General features: G+C 33.7%; 2 protein-coding genes across 3 annotated transcripts in view; one reads left to right on the plus strand and one right to left on the minus strand.

Annotated features, from left to right (window-relative positions):
- The window catches only part of LOC149416879 (synaptosomal-associated protein 25), a 99693-nt gene extending 98665 nt beyond the window's left edge, over positions 1 to 1028 (plus strand). For both annotated transcript variants that reach the window (XM_089641029.1, XM_089641028.1), the window contains exon 9: positions 321 to 1028. The gene's annotated coding sequence lies outside the window, so the exon portion shown is untranslated. The remainder of the gene's footprint in view (positions 1 to 320) is intronic.
- A 7813-nt stretch (positions 1029 to 8841) lies between these two features.
- Positions 8842 to 22578, minus strand: part of Zip89B (Zinc/iron regulated transporter-related protein 89B) — an 88201-nt gene continuing 74464 nt past the window's right edge. Inside the window, exons 2-3 of the mRNA XM_089641030.1 lie at positions 14261 to 15079; positions 8842 to 13827 (exon numbers count right to left, since the gene is read on the minus strand). Of these exons, the coding sequence (XP_089497156.1) occupies positions 13700 to 13827; positions 14261 to 15079 (947 nt within the window). The 3' untranslated portion in view covers positions 8842 to 13699. The remainder of the gene's footprint in view (positions 13828 to 14260; positions 15080 to 22578) is intronic.

Consider the following 22578-nt stretch of genomic DNA (forward strand, 5'->3'; position numbering starts at 1 on the left):
GCATTTTATTTAAATTTAATTTAACAATATATCTGCTTTAAAAAAAAAACAGTATTCTTCAAACTCTGTGTTAAAAGTGTTATCTTTATTTTTCCTTTGAGTAGCAAAAAATATATATATTTTAATTAAAATTTAATATTATTTTAAAACTAACAATTTCAGTTATTATCTTTATTAAAACATTGACATTTTGTGAATGAATTGTTATTGTTTCAATGGCGTGATCCTGAAAAAAACATTATATTTGTTTGTTAAAATATTTATGCTCTAATTTTTTTATTGTATTATAGCTAATACTAATATGTTTTACGTCTGTTTAGGGTGAAAGTAACGAGACTCGTATTGCAGTGGCTAACCAAAGGGCCAATAAGTTACTTAAGTCCTAAGGCAACTGATTGTGAATGGCAACACCCATCGAGAAATCTAAGATAGGAACTTCGATTCTTATAAGTTCTCAGTACCTACTCTATAACTATTTCCGTATTTCTCACTACACAGTTCTATAAGTCATTATGGTCATGTTTTGGGGTAGCAATTTTACTAATCTATAATGATCTCATTGGGTTAAGTATGCTGTAAATGTTTATAAAAATAATATAATTGTTAAATGTAATTTACATAATATGTACATACCAGTGGTGGCTCGTGACTTTTTATTGATGTTGTTTAGTACAAAAGATTTTTTTTTTCAGGAAATTTCAGTATGAAGTTTTCCTGATAATCTTCATACAAAGAAATCGAATTATTGAAGAAAAAAAAACTGTTTTCAGCTACAACAACATCACTAATGCCATTTTTGTAATATTAGCACTCTAGTACACCCAAAAGGCACGAGCCGCCACTGATACATACAAGCACCTTTGAGGTGATTTTTTACAAATAGCGTGATTATCCAATTATTATTATATACATCAGGTTTGCCTCAGATTTTTAGGGAATGTAAGAATATTGTTTGATTAGGAAATTAAAGGTCTGTTAATTATTAGAACAATGGTAATGAATTTTTCTTGCCTTTTACAGTTGAGTTTTCTGAGAAAGTACTTAACATTAAGATTAGTATATTTTGTAATTTGTCAAAGTTTTTTGGAGGATGTTTTAAAACACACTTTTTTAATCAGCTGAAATAGAATACTATTAGTAATCCTTTAATTAACTTTATATCAAAATGGAATTATCAAAGAATTTTAAAGTGTGGCCACTCTGCAGTATTTGAGTTTTTCTCCAATGTTGGTACTGTGAATTAAGTAAAATTGCTACCTAGGAGAGAATACAAGTGCCGGAGTAGAAATAAATATTGTCTGTTGACTAAAATAATAAAGCTGTTTAATAAATATATGTCGTTTGTCTGTAGGAAATTTACTCTAATTATTACATCTATTTCTATGGCTACATTCTAAATTCATGTAGAAAAATAATTGTTCTCAATGTGAACATTACAAGTTTCGTATATTTTTCTTTGGCTTACACTGAGAAGTACCTATTATTGAAATTTAATAAGTCGGTAATGATGAAATTCGAATATGAACTCAATAATAATATGTTAGGTACAAATATGTATTTTTAGATGGTTTAATTTAATATTTTTAATAGTAATTTACAGATAGCCAGTTACTTTTACCAACTTCAATTTAACCTATAAAGAGTTTTCTATCCAAGCTGTAATTTTTTCACATTTTTCTTGATTTATTTAGTATGTATATTGTAATAAATTTTCAATAGTATTTTTATAGTTGAATAGACGAACAAAACAACTTTCTGAAAGAGTATTTTCTAGTCATCTTTCCATCAGATTTAAAAATAAAGATCTGATCTCGAAAATCGGAAGAAAAATAGTGACATGCAAATGCAATCAAGTAATTAATGCGTAAATGCTTATTTTTACAACTTAAATATTAATGTAAAAGAGAACTTTATTATTTCAGAAATTATATCAATTGTTAATTTACTGACCGCTTTCAAGTGTTTTAACTTTGTAGCTAGGATTTAAACAATATATATTATAGGTATATCTTATTATAAATTAATGGCAACATTTGCTTGAAAGATTTAGCACCAATTTTTAATGTAGTTAACTTATTCCTAAGAGAAATTTTATCGACGAATGTGTCTAGCAAAAAAAATAGAACCATATATAACCAAATATATTTAATAATAATAACCAAGTGTGGGTTTAATAATTGCTTTACAGTGAATCTGTATTCCAGATTGGTTTGTTATAATTTTTATCTTGAGTGACCTGACCTCAACTAATTAATAATAATATAATATATATGAAAATAACTTTTCGCATTTACTTAGCTTAGTAGACAAAACACGATAATAATTCTAGTTTATTAAGATCACAAATTTCTGAAATAAATACATATTGCTCAAATAAGTTATTCAGTTACTGCATTTATAATATTTATTTGCAAATATACTGGTAGTGTGAGGTTAGGTCACATTTTCCTTGTAGATTACACCAATAGTGGAAACAGAAAGGAGGATATGCAATATTAAAATAAATTGTTATAATACATAATATTATGATGTACAGCTTGGTATAATATTCTATAAATTTATTCAATTGGTACTAACAGTTTTCATTACAATAGCAACACCCGGGGTCAGCCTTGAGCCAAACGTCACATGGCTCTGATTCAAAATGGTGGCCGTGTTGAATAATACATTTTTATCATGCCAGAGTTTGCGTAATCATGGTTTCTAACTGGTTACTACTAGCTGTCAAATCGGAATAATCAACATTATGGTACTTACCGGCCTGAAGAAAGTTTGAAAAAAGAATTGTCATTGATTTGGTAACATTTCTTTGGACAAATTTTCTATGTGATTCCTTATTTGAAATTTTTTGTTACATAGAATATTCATGGTATATAAATAAGTAAGTAGGTACCTATTTAAGTGTCTAGTTACAAATCTTATGATTTCAGAGGAAACTTGGTATTTGATTTATTAAATAGGAGAAAATTAGAATTTTTTAATGTAATATCTAGTGTTCACAGAACTACTAGTTTATTTAAAAGATTAAACACATATTATTACGACTATAAATGGTATTTCTTTATAATGTCATTTGTTTAGTTAATGAAAACTGGCATATTACACCAACATATTATATCGACGGCCCTCCAAATATGAAAGTTTAGTTATTGAAGAATAGTAATGTTATTGAAAGTATTGTGCAATAGATAATTTAATGATTGTAACATAATATATAGAGTAAGATCAAAAATTGGTAGATTTCGGCCTAAAATGGAAGGTAGGGAGAGTTTTTTAGAGTAGTTTCCATAATAATTTTTTTTTACGTATTTAAAAAAATATATTTTATTAACTCACATATTCAACAATAACGATACAAGGTGGTTTAGTTAAATTGTTTCATTGATGGACAAAAAATTAACCGAACTACTTATGTTTGAACCTTAAGTCGAGAGAAAATAATAATTTGTATTATGATTTTATTTATTCAAAAAAGTAATTGTTTAAAATAAAATATGTTACAATGTAATATTTTTATATAATGTAATATATATAATATGTAACCCATAATTAAGCCGAGGTTGTAGGGGGTTGTGTAATTATAATATTTTTGTTATTTGATTGTTTATATGTAGTAGTAGTCAGTACCTACTTACTTGCTTTTTATAGTTATATAAAACAAAATATGCAAACCATGTTATTCTTTTAGAATTCAGTTGTTATTCATGGCAATAATAACGATTAATTGTTTTTAAAAGCTAAAAAATTATTAAAATGAATGAACTATTATTATTGCATGTAATCAACATTTTAAATTATATTTCTTGTTCCCTAATCTTAATTATGCTACATTTAAGGATTATGAATACAATTGATATAGATTTGCTAGGTGGGCCCTCTAGCACCAATGTGTGAGTATGTAAGCGGACTCACTGTGAAATAGTGACAGATATTTTGCACTCCTAGTCAAAGACGATAACTAGTAAAAAAAAGAGATTTTTGAGTTATTGATGCGGAAAATCTACAAATTGTATATACATGTAAGTATATTATTATAATTTCTCAAGAGACTAATACAATTTTTATTTATTTGTTGTGCGCCGGCATATCCGATAGCTAATCTGAAAACATACTTTCTGTTTGTGGGATTTTTACTCTCGACACCCTACAGGTCGCAAAAGTTCAGAGTTCTAAAGGTTAAGGCGACACAAGATTCTAATTACGAGGCTCAAATTTTTATTAATTCCGACGAATTCGTAATGATAATATAATATTTTTTTGTAGCGATACTTAAGGATGTAAGTATTTAAATTTAAGATTGATAAAAAAGTACCTAACCATTCAAATATTTTATTTAAAACGGTTAGAAAATTTTATAAAACTTTTTCCAACTATAACATTAGGAGCAAGCACCAGATTTCATTATTATAGACGATGAATTAGTAACTCACTGAGGGATTTCTCTAGAAACATCTGAGATTTTAGTAATATTTCATCAGAAATAATTCTAACAAACCCCACGAAAAGATCAATTTTCTAGGCCTGCTAGGATAAATTCGAACGTGGATCTGTCCATTACGACGGGCTGCGCTGCGAATATTGTTTTTATGCGACTTCATCACCTATGTCGTTAAGATGACCACTTTATTTTAGAGATTTGCTAAGGCGAATTCAACTGCAGGTCTGTCCAATGCACCAGGACCGCGCGTTGCATATTTTTGTGCATGTCTTCTTTACTTACGTCGTTAAGATTCCTACTTTTTTAGGGTTAATACCCTCAGAGACAATTCTCGTCTTAACATTTCATAAGTGTAGAAAAAATATGCATTGTCATACTCAATAAAAAAAGATAAGAATTTTTTTATGTTTGAGTGGAGACTTGCTTTGAATTGGAGAAATTTTTAGGTGAAGAAGTTTTTGATTATTCTATAAAAATATCAAAACCACATTTTTTGAGATGTTATTGTCTTTCACTAGGGGTGCATTTTTTCCATATGATATTAGTGGAGTGGTCAACTTAATAACGTAAAGGCCAAAATACCAGTAATTCTATATAAATCAGGACTATTAAACTATTCTATATGTCACAGTAATACCTCGGTTAATGAGTTGAAAAATGTTTGATTTAACTTTATACCAACTTCAAATTTCTTAACTTATTTTGGCACACCATTCTCTTTTCAAAGATTGCTGTTATTACTACTTTTTCAAGTAAAAATAACAATGGCAATATTGCAAATCACTAACAGAAATTTAAAAAAAAAATTAACAGAAGTCTTGAAATTTGATCCTATGTAATATACAGGGTGTTAAGAGATGTCCCTGACTTACTTTAACCAGCGATTCCTGAGTTTATTTAGAGTAAAAAAATCAGATAAAGTTTTGGTCCCGGTGATATGTGGCTATGTCTTCTGGTTCTACAATGTGTCTTCCCAGGTATCTGAGCCTTGTTCCCAACAGAGCGGGCCATTGGCACTAAAGGTGAATTGAGTCTCTTCGTCCTCTTCACATTTCCTGCATCTGTTGGTGTTTTCCACTCCCAAAAACTGCATGTGTCTCCTGATGGATGATATGTGGCTATGTCTTCTGGTTCTACAATGTGTCTTCCCAGGTATCTGAGCCTTGTTCCCAACAGAGCGGGCCATTGGCACTAAAGGTGAATTGGAGTCTCTTCGTCCTCTTCACATTTCCTGCATCTGTTGGTATTTTCCAATCCCAACAACAGCATGTGTCTCCTGAGATGGCAGTGTCCCGTTAGTAGTCCTACCAGCTCCCTCAGTGAGTTTCAGTCCATATTGAGTAGTTGCCTGGTTCGCCTTGGGTCTGGTCCGTTTATGAGTACTTTGGATTGCATCATTCCGGGTGCCCTTTCCCATTCCTCCCAGTGCCGGGATTTGACCTACCTTGCAATATGTATTTTAGTGTGGCAAGCTGCTACTCCTACGACCGGCTTGGACCACGCAGGTGGTGCTTTCGCCCCTTTCCTTGCTAGTCCATCAGCCCGCTCATTGCCCTCAATTCCTTTATGTCCTGGTACCCAGATCAGGGTTATTTTATTGATGGTAGCAAGTTCTTCAAGAATGGATTTGCATTCCATCACCAGTCTGGAGTCGCATAGGTTACTTTCCAGTGTCATCAGGGCTGCCTAGCTATCAGAGCATATGCCTGTTCTTATTCCTGTACCCGATACGTATGTTCTCCTGTGCTAAGATGGCCTCCATCTCAGCTTTAAAGACAGTGCAATGTGTATATACTAAGTATTATATCCTACACTATTTTCCCTCTTGGATTGTTGTTGTTTCAATTAAAAACAAACAAAAATTTTCACCAGATATAAATTTCATTAACATTTTTTACTTTAAATAAGGTAAGGTAATCGCTTGTAAGGTACGTCTCTCAATACCATGTAAGAATTTAATATGTTTCTTTGGAACATAAAGCACATTGAAACGTCCAGAAACGATTCATAGGTTGATGCTTGACTGAAAGGGAAGGGCAAAGGAAAATATATTTTAGTCAAACAATTTTATCAATGCCTTCTTATTCCCTCGCCGCCTCCCATCCCTTATTGCCTCTTTAACCCATCTATCTCATGTACCTCCCCATTGCCTACAGGGAGGTGATTTTGATAACTTAGACATTATTGAATCTTATTTTTTGTAGATCGACGAACAATCTTTTACAGTTAATCGATATGCTGTGACTTTATTGATATGATACGACGCTGTTAATATTTGATATCACCAACAATCTTAATCATTTATTCCAATATGAAAGAGATTAAGGTTCTGTTATTGTGACTTGCCGCACTGCTCTGCATGCTGATATTGCATTTCAAAGTCAATATTGATATAATAATATGACATTGTTGATATGATAGTATATGATACTATTGACACTTTGGATTGTTTGTTTCCCATGTAATTTTTAGTATTGATACTTAAGTTTCCTCAATTATAGTGTTGTTTATGAGTTTATCTACGTATGTACTTCATTGACCGTGGAATTACTGTAATTACCTGTCTCTTTTCTGTGTGTGTAAATATGTTTCTATGTCACTGGCTCTGTTGATAATAAAAAAATATAGATTAAAATTATTGATTCTTTTTTTAAACATTTACCCAATCATATAATTTGTATTTTGTTCATTCTGAGGTTTTTCTCTTTTGTGGCTTTCTCCATTAAATGCTTCTTTTGATATTACATGCTGTTTATATTCTATCAATTTCGTTGTATTGTTCTGTGGCTTGATTCTAATCACTCAAGCGATGGCTACCTAAATTTAGGAAGGTGATTTTAATGAATTGTAAATTTAACGATTTATAAAAAAAATTAATGATCCCCAAAATATGGCATAGACACTGAAATCTAGATGGATTCATTGACTTTAAACCGTAGTAAGCAATTCATATATTTCTGTATTAATATTTGGAGGTATGATATAAATTAAATCGAATGGCTGAATCGAAAACCGAACACCTGTAAATCTCTATCATTCGTGTGGTTAGAGGGCCAATATGAATTTTGGCCTGTGTAGAATTTGCCCTTTTAAGCAAGTTTTTAGTTTAAGAAAAGCGATTTTCTAGCGATTGACCCCCGAAAATTGAAAAATTCTTTCTTGAAATCGAAAAGTTCTTTTAGGATTCGGAAGATTAGCCAATTTTGAAGCAAAATAGTTAATTTCGTTTTTTTTTAAAGTCACGTTTCATACATGTCCGAAATATGTACATTTTTTTCTCCAAATAAACTCAGGAATCATGGGTTAAAGTTTAAAGTAAGCCAGAGGGTACATCTCTTAATACTCTGTAAGTATAAAATGTATTTGAAAAAACTGACATTGGCCCCTTTAGAAGCAAGCCACAGAGTATGACATGGTGAATGAATGAATCCATTACTTTAGCTTGGAACTCATTTTATTCTGCAAAATGACGTATGCCAGAAAATGAATGACTAATATTTATTTGGTGTTCATAAACACTTTAAATTGGGACTTCTCTCGAGACAAAACTCAATCTCATCAGACCAGACAAGCAGTAATCTATGGCTCAGAATGCTAGATGCATTTGAAAGTTTTGTGAGAAAGGTTTTAAGATGAATCTTTGGAGCCATACAAAAAAGGTGGATGAGGTACAACCACAAGCTACAACAATTATTTATGTATCTGCCACTAACAGAATACATTCATCTGGGATTGTTTTGAAGTCTGTAGGATGAAGAAGTATTAGAGAACACCACTTTGGAAGACAACACCCCTTCTTTAAGCACAAGGAAGTTGAGTAAAACAGCAGAAGCATAGGTGCTTCCAAGGCTGTCAGGCCCTCAAGGGTTTAGCGCTGAATTTTTATATTAATATTATAGATACCTTTAGGCATCATCGATTGATGATTATCAGTTTGAATTTATTCAATGAGTTTAAATTTCTGATGTTGATACATAATATGATCTATAAAAGCGCCATTGAGGTGTTTTTTTCACAAAAAACGGCGCTATACAAGTTATCCAATTATTATTATTTGTGTGTGTCCATTACAATCTTATATATTTTGTGCAGTGTTCTTAATTTAGGGGTATTTTGGCAAAACTGACTTATTAAACGAAATCATTTTGTTGGAAAATCGCAAAAAAAAAATCGAATTTGTGTATTTGTTTTTAGTGTTAGAATACGTGAATAAGTAGCTTTTGCAAAATCGTATTGCGAAAATATTGTGTAGAAATATATTTGGAAAATACATCATTCACATGTAAAATCTGATCAAAATTGGAATAAGTCACTTTTTCAAAAATACTCCTCAATTTGTCTGAAATCATTGATAGTTTGAGGTAAAAAGGGAACAGTATAAAAAGGCATCTACATTATTATTATTTTACACTTTATTTCTCTCTCACCAATAATTGTTTATATTTTAATATCTATTTTACTCTAAAATTAAGGCACAGTATGGAAATAAATCCAATAAAATAAAACACTTTCATTGGAACAACATAATCCTATTTAACAGCCACCATCACAATATAAAGCACTACCTCCATTTATAATAACATATAATCAGTAGCGGCGTGCATCAAGGGTATATTGCGGTCTTTTCCATTATAATTACATAACATTGAACATTTTGGTAGCCTTCAAAAAAGCCATTTTATATACTGACATACTAACATCATATTCTAATTAGATTATCTTTTTTTGATACTCACATGTTACATCATCATAAAAAAAGTTCCGTGGTCATTTTCTTATAAACACAGCTTTACAGCATTTAGAAAAAAAACCTACACTTCGGGGATTCTGTTTGGAGGGTCTTTTTGAGGAGAGGAAAGAATGAACATGGGTCTTGATGAGACCCATGTTGTAGGAGGGAGGAAACATGGACAAAAACGGTACAGAATGTAGGCCATATAAATGTATGGACTGTATGCATATAAAATCAGTGACACTATTAGCAGCTTATTGAATAATTTATAATACATAATATTGTATTGTGCATGTGTTTTTAATATCACTTAATAATTTTGTAAATAATAATAAAACAACTTAGAATATGTACTGAACTTATACAAACCTCAATTTAATTGGTACATTACGTGGGTGACTGACATTGCCATCTATTGAGAGTTGCGATAAGCATATCTCTAAATAGTATAAAACAAAGTGGCTATTCGTGTCCGTCTGTTTGTGTGCATAGTTCTTCTAAACTACGAAACGGATTTTGATTGGTTTTCTCTATCATTTAGGGAACTTCTTCCGGAAGGTTTATATATATATAATACATGCATATTATATTTACAGAAATCAGAGAAAAGTCGAGCAACGCCCGTACACGTCAGCTAGTTTAAAAAATATATAATGACAATGGAAAGCTTCGATCTAACTCGAGTGGAGTTTCCATGCGGAAATTTATGTTTGAGAAAATAGGCTATGGTTAGGTAATCAAGAAAAAAAATTGTCAAAGGGTAAACTTTTTCGTAATAATACTTTTGAGTAGGTTTTTGAACAGGCATATTCGATATCTATGGTAGCGACGTCACCGTCTGCTAAGTTATTACTGTCAAGGTAAACCTTTGATTTCGGAACATTGTACAACAGATCTTCAATAGAGGTTATCGATGTAGGTATAAATTGCACACTGCACATCTAGTGAATTGATAACATTGATTTGATCAGAGGAAAAACCAGGTAAGTGGGTGATTTGGATTTTCGATTAAAATAAGAGAAAATAATTATGATCTTACATATACGGTTTTCAGTTAAGTTATCGAAAAAAACCATTGACAAAATAGCAATTTTATTTTTATCAAATTCTATCGTAAGTATCGTATCTCCTAAATATTATCATTTGTATATTATACTACGATATTATATGAATATATACGTAAGTAATTAGATGAAAATAAAAATAGTAAATATGTAGGTAACTACCTAAGCTAATAAATTCATTTCATAGTGGGTTCTCTGTTTCCGGTATTGGTGATACTTTTTGACTTTTGAAATAATGGCATACAGAGTTCCGGGCCAAAAAGGCCCCTTTCTCTTTCATCATGATTTTAAATATTGGTTGTATAATAAATAGATTTTATTTTGGTTAAGTTAGAAAATATTTATGCTAGGTAACATGGCTGCAATATGGGGGGATTTAAAGTTTACGAAAGATTTGTTTGGGTTTTTTATGAGTGGTAATTATGTTTTCATCGTACTGTGCGAGGCAGTTGATGGACGCGTTTTCATGGGTGGGAATCAGCGACCGCGGAAGTGGGGGGCAGAGGGGGCCAAATGCCCCCCTAAAATCAAATGAGGGGGGGCCGCGCCCCCTCCAATTTTACTACCTGGGTAAAGAAGGATTATCTGTGCTGGTAAAGATTATCTGTATCCTTCACAGTTCTTTTTTTCATAATTGAAAAAGTGTTTGTTGTATTCAAGAAAAATTGTCAAGAGATAGCATTAGAGCTTTGATTATTTAAATAATCAATACTGCACGTGCATAAGGCGGAAACATTTAGTTTAGATGTAAATGAAATTCTTAGGGAATTTGCTTCAAAGACGGCTGAGAGACGCAACGTTTTTGGTATCGTTCAATGAATGCAATAAAGCAATATTTAAAAAATAAGTTTTTATTCACTGAACCTGTTATTTGTTTGACCTAGTCATCTCCGTTTTGTCTTATTTATAACTAGTTGATTGACTGGAGAGGAGACTGAAGGAGGAGGGTGACTAAACAAGTTTGCCCCCCCCGTCATAGAGTACTTCCGCGGTCCCTGGGTGGGAAGGCCCGCATAAGATGATTCCGCGAGACTTAAGATATGATCTGCATTGGTGATACAGGGTTTTCCAATAAGAGGTGTTATTTTGATATTCAATCGTAAAAGATCAATGGTTTCGTTGCTTGTGTGGCACCTAGCGTCGTCTTGTTGAAAGTAAACGTTTTCCAGATCAATACCATCTAATTCCGGCCATAAAAAATCATTAATCATCTCTCAATAGAGCAATCCATTCACCGTAACTGTTGCTCCAGCCTCATTTTCGAAAAAGTAAGGTCCAATGACTCCGCCGGATCATAAACCACACCAAACAATCACACGTTGAGGATAGAAAGGCTTTTCAAGAATAACTCTTGGGTTTTCCGAGCCCCAGATGCGACAATTTTGCTTGTTGACGAAGCCACCGAGGTGGAAATGGGCCTCATCACTCAAGATGATTTGCATTTGATTCACTCAAGTGAATTTTAATAATTTCAATGCGTTGTTGAAGCGTGTATCGTTCCATTTTTATTAATGGCGTAGTTTCTACTTGTCAAATATCAAAAAATGACAGCTTTTAAAGTAACATCTACCGGAATAGCGGGCTATTCAAAATAACACCTCTCATTGGAAAACCCTGTACAACATTTATTAATATACTAGCTGTACCCCACCACGCGTTGCTTTGGCTCAGTCTGTCTGTGTAGAAAGAGAAACAATAGCGAGTACTGTTTTTACGTCCAACAGATGGCGCTGTTTTATTTTATTTTTAAAAGCATGATTTTTCCTGTCACACATGACATCTATATGATATAAAATTCAAAGCAATTGGTGAAGGACTTTCGGAGATTTAAGATTTTGAACAAACGAAAATTTACATTTTTATTTATATAGACAGAAGATTAACAAATTACAGCAGAAAACAACTTTTATTTATAAAAAAAAAATCATACACATTACAATAATACGATTTTATTATTGCTCAACCGAAATGCATTCCGTTTTGCATAAGATGCATTTCAACATGCACGTGTTCGTCAAGAGCATATATTATTACGGCGCGAATAAATTTGCGAGCCGAGCCACGAAATCTGGGAAAAGAACAAAGCAACAGCAAATGGCGCGAAACGCCGCTTGCGGTTGCTTCATTCTTTTTCCATATTTCAAGGCTCGGCTCGCAAATGTATACGCAGCATTAGCCATCATCCAAACCGTTGGAATCTTTTTGACATTATATGGTTTTCGTTGCTCAACAAATTATTATAATCAATGACTAAACAAAAACTAATGAAAAGAAACAGCATTTCGAACATTTTATAAAAATATTTTATTATACGTGTTGTAAAGTGTAATGTGACAAACTAAACACATAAATTAGGTGAATAATTATTAATTACCTATCGCAAATGATTGATTCATTGTGTACAACTTACAGCAATAAATAATAGTCAACGGTTAATAAAACGGACATGTTATAATAATTACCAATAACTATTGTTTTGTGGTCACATTATTTTAGGAACTGATTGGTGAATCGTCTGCAGTAAGTATTTTATTTATGGTGCATCTTATGCATTTTGTCACTTATTTCTGGTGCATCGTATGCAGTATGTATCTTATTTGTGTGGATTCGTATGCAGTATGTATCTTATCTGTGGAGCATCGTATGCAATATGTATTTTACTTATGGTGCATCATATGCAATATGTATTTTATTTGTGGTGCACCGTATGCAGTATGTATCTTATTTCTGGTGCACCGTATGCAGTATATGTATATCATATTTCTTTGTTACTTTGAGTGAGGTTAAACGATGATTAGGTTAAATGATTGTATTGATTCGAATTTACAATGATGGTGGCATCACCTAAAGTTAAATTGCTCCAGAAGTATTCGTATTAGGTATATAAAAATATTTACATTACTCCCCACGATCTAACGTTATTCGTAGGTACTTAAATACTAATAACTCTCTAATAATTCTCTTCACCCTTTAAAATTCTTAAGACAAACAAAATCAATTAGTGTAGGTAATACTGATTCAAATTTCATGCGGTTAAAAACCGAATTTTTACATCCATGTAAATGTTAATTGTATAAAACACAAAACATTTTCCTGCAAATAAGATTCGTTTTAATAGCTTTCAAATTTGAATACTAACGCTTGTGCAAGAATTAATATACCCAAATATCTTGTTTCATACGATCTTCTTATTTAAATACAATAAAGTCAGTCAAAAAACCTTTCGTACCTATCTTCTAAATCTTTAACACGACTCTCTAGTGTTCATAACCCATCAATGATGCTCATATATATCACAATGCAAAATTAAACCTAAATTATATTCCTAGGGATGAATCTCAAATGGCCGCCTGTCTTCTCGATGTGGTGCTGCGAATATCACAAATTGTCGTGACACGTCACAAGTTGTTGTGAATGTCACAAGTGGTTGTGACTGTCACCGGTGGTTGTGGCTTGGGGCGGTCACTAGTGACTGTGGCTGTGGCCGTGACCATGGCTGTGACTGTGACCGTGGCCAAGAGATGCAGGTTGTGCAGTAGAGTCGATACTGCGATCGTGTTCGTGGCTGTGTTCGTGGCTGTGTTCGTGGCCAGCTGTGAAACAAAACATAACGTGTTAAATTATACTGAACTCTTTGTTGTTGTTTCATGTGAAAGATTAAATTGCATTACGTGATCTATTTATTTCCCACATATTGGAAAATCCATTGGGTAATCTAGGGGGATTCTATTGATCACGCATCAAAAAGAGTGTTCTATCGATACGCAAATATGTTGTCTTAGATCACATGAAAATTAATCATTCATGGTTAATTATGTTCAATCTTATCTTAAAAAAAATTAACAAAAAATGTGTAAAATAATTATTTTTAGGTTTATAGGGACACATTAATCGAAGTTAAAAAACTTCCGAGAAATTTCATACATTTCATAACTGAAGACCAGATAAATTCTAAAAACAAGCAAAACCATTTGACATTAAATAACATGAGTAGGTACTAAATCCAATGATGTTTATCAAACTTACTTGCAAACTGAAGTCCAAACATGACCAGGAAACCAACTAGCGCAGAGGTGAACTGAACAAGTCCCGCTCTGTCGCGTTGGAGGATCTCAAAGAACACCACGTACAGCAGAGTACCACTGGCCAGTCCTTGCAGGATCACTGAAGCTATTCCACTGGCAGCCGCTCCTCCCCCACCAGCCATCGCAATCCCAATTCCAATCCCAAGAGGCGAAACGACAGCGAAAGTCGTAATATAGACAATGCATAAAGATGTCTTCGTCTTCACCGTGACTAGCTCAACACCAACACAGAAAGCGATTACAAGCTTGTGAGCGGACACAGCTCCAAACATGTACCAAACGTTTCCAGCTGATGATTCTAGACCAACCGCTAAACCTTCGAAGAGCTCGTGCACGGATAGAGCAAGCACTATCAACAACCCACGCAGAGAAGCGATGACGGGATCATCGTCTCCCTCCATAACAGGCATGTGTGAGTGTCCATGGCTGTGACCATGGTTACTGTGGTCGTGGCTGTGATGGTGGTGGTCTCCGTTAGCCTTTGTGATGGTCTGTTCAATAGTGCTGATGGCGTCAGGGAGTTGGTTCTTCTCAGGGTCTTTTACTCCGAACTCGGGGTGGTTATTGTTGGCGTTGTTCCGGCTGTGACGGATGGAAAGGGAGCGCATGAGGGCGGAGTCCGGGGGGGCGCTGGTGCGACGGGCGGCCCTCCGGTGCAGGTAGAAGTGGACCGCCTCCTCCACGAAGTACATGGCGAAGAAGCCGGCGCAGGTCAGCAAGGCCTCCAGGTGGAAGGGGAGTTCGCCCAGAGTGCCGTCCTCTGTAACAAGTGAAAAGAGATAATTAGTTAAATGACATACTGACATTGGGATATGAATACAATGATTTCTTAGACGGAGTACACTGGACACAGCCGTAGAGATATTTAGGATTCAGCCGGTAGAAAGGCTCCGAAGCAGCCAAGTGATGTTATATTCTGGACACAGTCGGAGTCCGGAGAAAGGATCAGAGGCAGCCGGGAGACAGCCGGGGCCGGGAGAAAGGACTGTAGGCAAATGGCCTGAGATGGCAGACTGATTACCTACAGTCGGAGCTGGGAGGAAGGACGAGAAGAGAGACTGGGAGGGGCCACTGTGAGAAATCGAAAACACATAGATGATTCAAAATATTGATGAAGTTTCAGTGACAATCTTTTGACAAAAAAAAAAACAATTTGTCCAGCTCTTAACCGTTGTGCAAACTATGAGCATTCAAAAACTCTTGCTAAAGCTACCATTGCCTTTTAAGTGTGCTGAATAAATTTGTTGATTAAATTAAACTTATTTATGAATTTAAGACTCCCATATTCAATTAAAAGGTAATTACTAATCTTTGCCGTCGCCTATAATATGCCTCATTATAATATTCAGACTTTGAATGGAATATCTATCTCTGAGATTCATCAATAATTTCTTAGTGTGTCATAATCGATAATGCAAAATAATCATTAGATACAAACATTACATTATTTAATTATAAAACTTTGAATAAAAAAATAATTATTGCAAAAATACTTAAAAATACGAATCGATTGTAAAATCAATTGACATCCACACGCAACCACATGTTAACCTTTTACATAATATAACAACAATAATGTAACTTTTAAAACCTCTTTTGTACACGAATGGAATAAATGGAGGCCGAAGGCTTTGACATTAAATTTATAATGTTTTTCCTTTACGAGCACTGTTCTTTATTTTACACAATATATCGCAAATTGCGGTAGATACGTTGGCTGGGCCGATTAGGGGTTGTAGGTACGCCAATAAGTGGTCAGGTAGGTACAATTCGCATTGCGTAACTTTATATGTATCATCAAATAACCGGAACGAAATTGCTTGTAATTACGCGAATATAAGTAATTATTATTAATTTGAATTGGAGAAGATTTTTTGTATAAATTTTACATTATTTTTTTAAATTACAACAAAATATATTTAGTTGGTTTCTGTAGTTGGAATCGGCCGATTATTATTTAGGTAATAAAAATTTTATAAATTAAATTATAGTAAATGGTTTTGCGACGAATTGTAATTTAGTTCAATAAGATGTACCTATACAATGTCGAACGCCTGTCGAAAGACACGAATACAGATATTCCGGGAGCAACAGATTTATTTTTAGCCTTAATTTATTATTATTATTACTTTATTAACGCCCTTTACATATAAATAGTAAAAATTATATATTAATACCGTACATGCTTTTATTATACATAACTAAACTGTCTCAGTGACAAACTTTTGTAATTGTTAAATGATAAATCAAAGATGTCCACAGACTCGGTACGATTATTTCCCTCTATAAGTATTCTGGGCAATGAGGAATACATATGGTAGTTAGTACCAGAATTTCTGCACTGAAGTAAATCCCGACTTCTAGTATTACGTAGTGGAATTCGAAAGCTTATCAATGCAAGCAATTCTGGAGTGTCAAATGCATGATTTATAATTTTATACGGAAAGTTAGTCAGTGAAAATCTTTCTGTCAGAAAATTTAAGCATATTTATTTCATTTAAAAGAGTGCTATAGTTCAAAAAATTGCTGGTTGTGGGTTCCAGGCTGCAGAATTGTACTCAAGTTGATTTCTAACCAAGGCAAAATATAACAGTTTATTACACTTAATAACATTGAAATTTCTAGGTAACCTAGTTATAAATCCCAACATCTGTAAGCCTTTGTTAGAGATTTCCATTATGGGGTTAATAAAATAAAGATTTGATTGAAAAGTGATGCCTAATTCTTTAATATTTGTTAACGTCTCAAAATAATTGTTATCAATATTTTGAGACGTGTTTTGACAATGTTTTTGTTAACGTCTCAAAATAATTGTAATCAATGTTGTAATTAAAGATCACTGGCTATTTGACATTTTGGGATATTTAAGTAAAGTCTGTTTTCATTGCACCAAATTAACAATGTGTTGATATTGAATATGTATTACAATGATAAATATTTTGAAAAGTTCTAAAAATTTAAGGTCATCAGCAGCAAGTAAGATAAATACATCATGAAATATTTATGTAGGTAATATCATTTATAAATAAGATAAACAATATTGGACCAATGTGTGAACTCTGTGGGACTCCACTTGTTGCATTATTTTTTTCAAACTTAGAGGATATAATTTTAACAATTTGTTGTCTACCAGTAAGATAGCTCTTAAACCAGGCGAATATGTTGCCCCGTATACCAACAATAACAATAACTAATAAATAAAGTAGCTTAACGATAATCGAATTGTGTCGATTGCTTTAATTTTAGTATGCTTTTTTACATTAAAAGTATAAAAGCCTAGTGAATGCAATTGGCGTGTCTGTTTTATTGACTTTATGAGATTTTTTTATTTACTTTACGACATATATTATTTAAAAAATAAGTATATATAACAACTCAAAATTGTGGGCACCAAATTAAGGTTAAACGATGATTCAATTCAAAATTGTATTTGTATGTCTTTCTTGAAAGAATTGAGTTTTATGCATAAAAAAACTATTTATTCATATTAATATTGCGTATGTACGGGCGAAAAACAAATAAATTGTGTTAATATTGTAAAGCGTAGCTTGCAAAAAAAATGTAATAAAATAATTAAATTAATGCCATTTATGAACGCGTAGATTATAACGAACGTTGCGTTTAACCCATTCACTCACCATAGAGAGAATTCAATTAACTTCAGTATTACAAGTGATTGTTTCAATTATGATATTCTACTATTCCAACTAAATTTATTAAAATTATCCGAACCTAGAAGATTCAATGACTTTGTTTACATAAAATCATGAAGTCATCATTCAATCGACGGCCGGCATAGTCCAGTGGTAACGCATTGGACTGCCATTCCGAAGGTCGCGGGTTCGAACCCGGCGTGCGCAAATAAATTTTATTTGATTGATTTGTGTTATTTCACAATTAATTAATCAAAATAATATATAGTATATTTGCGGCACGTTCCAGAGTGGAAGATACTACCAGTATCGCCCTGGTGTAAGACCACCATTCAGAATTGAAACGTTGCTCCAAATGGCTTAAGCCGTGTTTAGTGACTAGATCTGAATAGCCAGGTACTTCCCCACCTTCCTCTTTCCCTTCCCCACTTACCTTCAGCCTCACAACATCCCCCAATTGGGGATGCCATAGTCTCACTGGCTCCAGACGGGAGCAGTTGGGACTCTTGTGAGGTATTCACTATAAAAAAAAAAAAAAAAAGTCAACTCCAATCATTTTAGCAGTAGGTATATTACAAGATTCATGAACTTAACACAAATGGTAATAATAATGATTTTTGATCATTGGAATTAATCAGCACAAATGTAAAAGAGAACAATAAAAACAAAGCATTTATTGTTTGAATATTTCACGTACACACCCAATGCACGAGCCTCAAGTTCGTGAGTAAATTACATGTTATAATTTGTTGTTCCGTGCATTCCGTGTTCTGTAGGAATATTCAGGTTTTTATTGTGTACGTATACACAAACGAATTGAAACTTTTAAATTAATTTCATTTAATTGTGAGAAAGAGAAATAAAAAAGACTGCGTAATGAACGCAGAAACTTAATGTCACAATAATCAAATCTAAAATGCTTGCAGAAAAGCTTGCATAAAAATATGAATAAATTTAATTTAGGTCGGTACCGACTCAAAAAAGAGTTCTGAGAATATATAATAACAATAAAAAATCTATTTTATTCATGTATATACCTTATTACGAATGTCTCATTTCAGTCTACTTTTGTATTTAGCGAATATAAATAATAAACAAATGAAAATTATTCGTTTATGTTAGGGTAAGGGAGCTGCGCTTGCAATTAACAGCAGTGATCTTAACGATTACCCACGTAAAAAAAATATAAGAACTTGGTTGCCAATCGTGGAGGGACGATAAAAAATAAATATTTTTCTTTGCTCTCGTCTTTTTCGAGAAATTGTTCTATCAATTTCCTCCTGAACTTCTGGATTAACTTTCTCTTGCGACGGTCTTAGATATTCTGCGCATGGCTTTGATAAATATACACCGTTTAATAATGTCACCTTTCGTGGATTTTAATAGATTTTCGCCTTTCGTAGAAGCTGCTACCACACAAGTTATAGGTACTAGTAGTGTGAAATGAAAGTTTTGGCTGAATCGTCATTTAGAAAGAAGATTTCTCAAATGGGAAAACTCGAGAGTGGAAACTACTAGATACTCAAAATCTAAATCTTGAAATGGGCTTAGTTGTGTTTATTGATTAGATATGAATTAACTATTAATAATCAATATTATTATTGTGCCAACTCTCACAGCCACTCGATAGTGACTCTGAAGTCTCAAGGTGTTCAAGCTTTAGTCATCCTATTCACATTCCGAGGCTTTGACCTTTAGATAAAGTCAACGAGCAGATGAGACTCTCAAAGGACTCTGTGATATGCTGCGGGTAGTAGATATTTGTAACAGTAGAGTTACTTAATCACAGGGCTATAACATAGGTGCACTTGAGAGTCAAGAGGAAACATAATGCTGCGTATACATTTGCGAACCGAAATTCGAGCCGAGCTTCGAATTATGTGCAAGGAAAACAACCGTAAGCCATTTTTCTCGTTGTTCGTTCGTTGTTATCGTTCCTTTCCCATAATTCGAGGCTCGGTTCGCGTTTCGGCTCACAAATGTATTCGCACATAAAATATTACAGTTTCCAAAATGAGGACAGGTGCATAAAGAACATATAACAATACTTTTAAAGGTGCTCTAGCAAGTCCCTGTAGGAAATTATACGGAATCGAAAACATGGCGGCCTTACATATGGAGTAAAAGCTGAGCGCGATGATATTGAAGCAGCAAAAACATTCGAACTGTGAGGTCTGGCGTCAGGAAATTTGCTAAAAAAATTCTGTCTGAAATGTAGCGGACAACCTAATTACTTTCTGCTTGCAACGCCATTTCCATCATGAGCTATGAATCTTTGAAAAAATCGTTTTTTGTGAAAATATTATTCTAGATGACAATTCTTCAAGTCCTACGAAATTAACATTTTCGCTTACTGTGATGGCATTAGGAAATTTTCAAATATTGTCAGGTTATTCATAAACCGGGAATGTTTGTCTTTGTTAAAAAAAGCAAATAAGCGCCGGGTTATGAACTCGCGACCTCTCGCCCAGGGCCAAGGATCTCACGGCTCAGTAACGGAAACGTTTACATACACATTTGAAATAAAGTAATTTATTCCATTATATCTGTCATCATTGAACTTAAATTTGTCTGACTGTGCGCAATTCGAAAATAATTTATTTGTGGGAAACTAAATGACTCATTACCAAAATGGTTTTGCGAATTGATCCCTCGGCTCTTTATCGCATGCCGCGAGCTAATATTGCTGCTTCTCGCGTAGCCTACAACGGTTTATGCAAGAAAGCCCTTTCTCCAGAAAACTACATTAAAAAATTACGCGTAAACCGCATTAGAGTCCTAACTGCTTCCAACTGTCCCAATTTGGGGAAATGTTGTGTTGCTGATGGGAGTGTTGAAGTTGAATGTTGTTTATCAATTTATATTGTTGTTGAAAACAGTTCTGCGGAGAATTTAGACAAGCGATAAAGTACCCTATAATATATATTTAAAAAAACTGATTTGTCAAGAATCGAGAATTCAGAATATCGCGAAAATTTTCACGAGTCTGCGACTTGTCCTTAAAAAAACTTTTACATTTGAGTTGGTTTGATGTGCGTAGTATTTAGGAACTCAAAAAATTTATTTTGAACTTGTGTTGGTCATGCATTCCCGCAGCGAAATTATGTGTAGGTACCTACCTAATGCTTGTCCGGTGTAAGCAAAGGGAGGCAATAGACGTATATTGGTAATGATGACGTAGGTAACCGCGACATCGCTGGTAGCCACAAATCGCAACCACATTCCCAATGTAGACGCAGGTAGGTACTGCAAACACCGTAGTCTTGATAGGGCTCAAGTTTAGGGGATGGGGGCTAGAAATAGCTCAGGGGCGGAGGGGCTATCGATCGGGCCCCCGCAATATTCAGAGGCGAATCTAAAAACAACACGGACTAGCCGAGCGGTTAAACCATAGACAATGAAAACAATAAAGACCGGTTTAGCATGAAAGAAAAGTGTTGCCAACATCGTTCCAACATTCATGCTACTGCAAAACGCATCTACCGAAGGCGGCACTGCACCTTTTGTGAGGGAGTAAACGTTAACGTCTTGAGTTTTTTAAGTTTACACATACATTTAACGTCTACACGTTTGTGAGGGTGTGGAAAAGTTTAGTTTAAGAAAACACGTTATTTTTTACACATCGAGGGATTGGACGATAACGTGTTTAGTAAACACCTTAATGTCTACACATTTGTGAGGTATAGTAGACGTTAACGTGTTTTCGTCTTAACATTTATGAGGGAGTAGAAGTAAACGCGTGTTCATGAACGAAAACAATTCCACTCTACATTATAAAATTCAATGGATTATGATAAGTTCAAATGCAACTATATTCGGTGTTTGTAGATCTATTGCAATTCCATTGGAGATTATCCAGCATATGACGCACAAGTGGAAGGAAAAAGATTTCGGATACACCCCAGGAAGAAGACACAGTGAATATTGATTTATTTATTAGAAATCTATTCAAATTAGCGCCTATAACAAATGGTTTGACAAATTTCATAACAAACTATCGGTAAAGTACGAATATGTTATGAGAAAGTCTAAACGCGTGTTCTTGAAAATAATAATATTTTCGCATCTCGTCCATTATATTTATTCGGACAAGGTCACTTGCGTTGAACAAGTGTTCAGATTCTGAACGACTAATATTTTACTAGGAAATGGTCATGCAGTAACATTTTTAACAATATCTTGATCAAAAGCTGTACTCATTTTTCTCCGTGTACCAAAAGTATAATATGTATCCATCCACGCCTGAGGAGAAGTTTTGTGATGATAAGTTAGTATGTAGTACAGTTTAAAATTGGGTTGATGAAACAGCCCTGAACTGTATATTGCACACCGTAACTTAATTCATCGCATGATGGGATGACGTGCTAATTCACACACAAACTAAACCAATGGTAACAAGTTTACGCTGACTTGTATCTCTGATTTGGTATGCAAATTGACCTGTGCCTATTATTAATTTATTGTTGATTTCAACAACGAGCAAATTCAATGGCGTTAATGATCCTTCGTTAATTCTTCAATTCAATCGAAAATTTTGTCTCTCTGTCAAAACCAGTAGACGCCTAGATAGATAGATCACTGTAATTAATAATATTCGGAAGATTTG

The sequence above is a fragment of the Hesperophylax consimilis genome, chromosome 16 (assembly GCF_061612785.1).
Source record: "Hesperophylax consimilis isolate HC1 chromosome 16, BYU_Hcon_1.0, whole genome shotgun sequence".
Classification (NCBI taxonomy): Eukaryota; Metazoa; Arthropoda; class Insecta; order Trichoptera; family Limnephilidae; genus Hesperophylax; species Hesperophylax consimilis.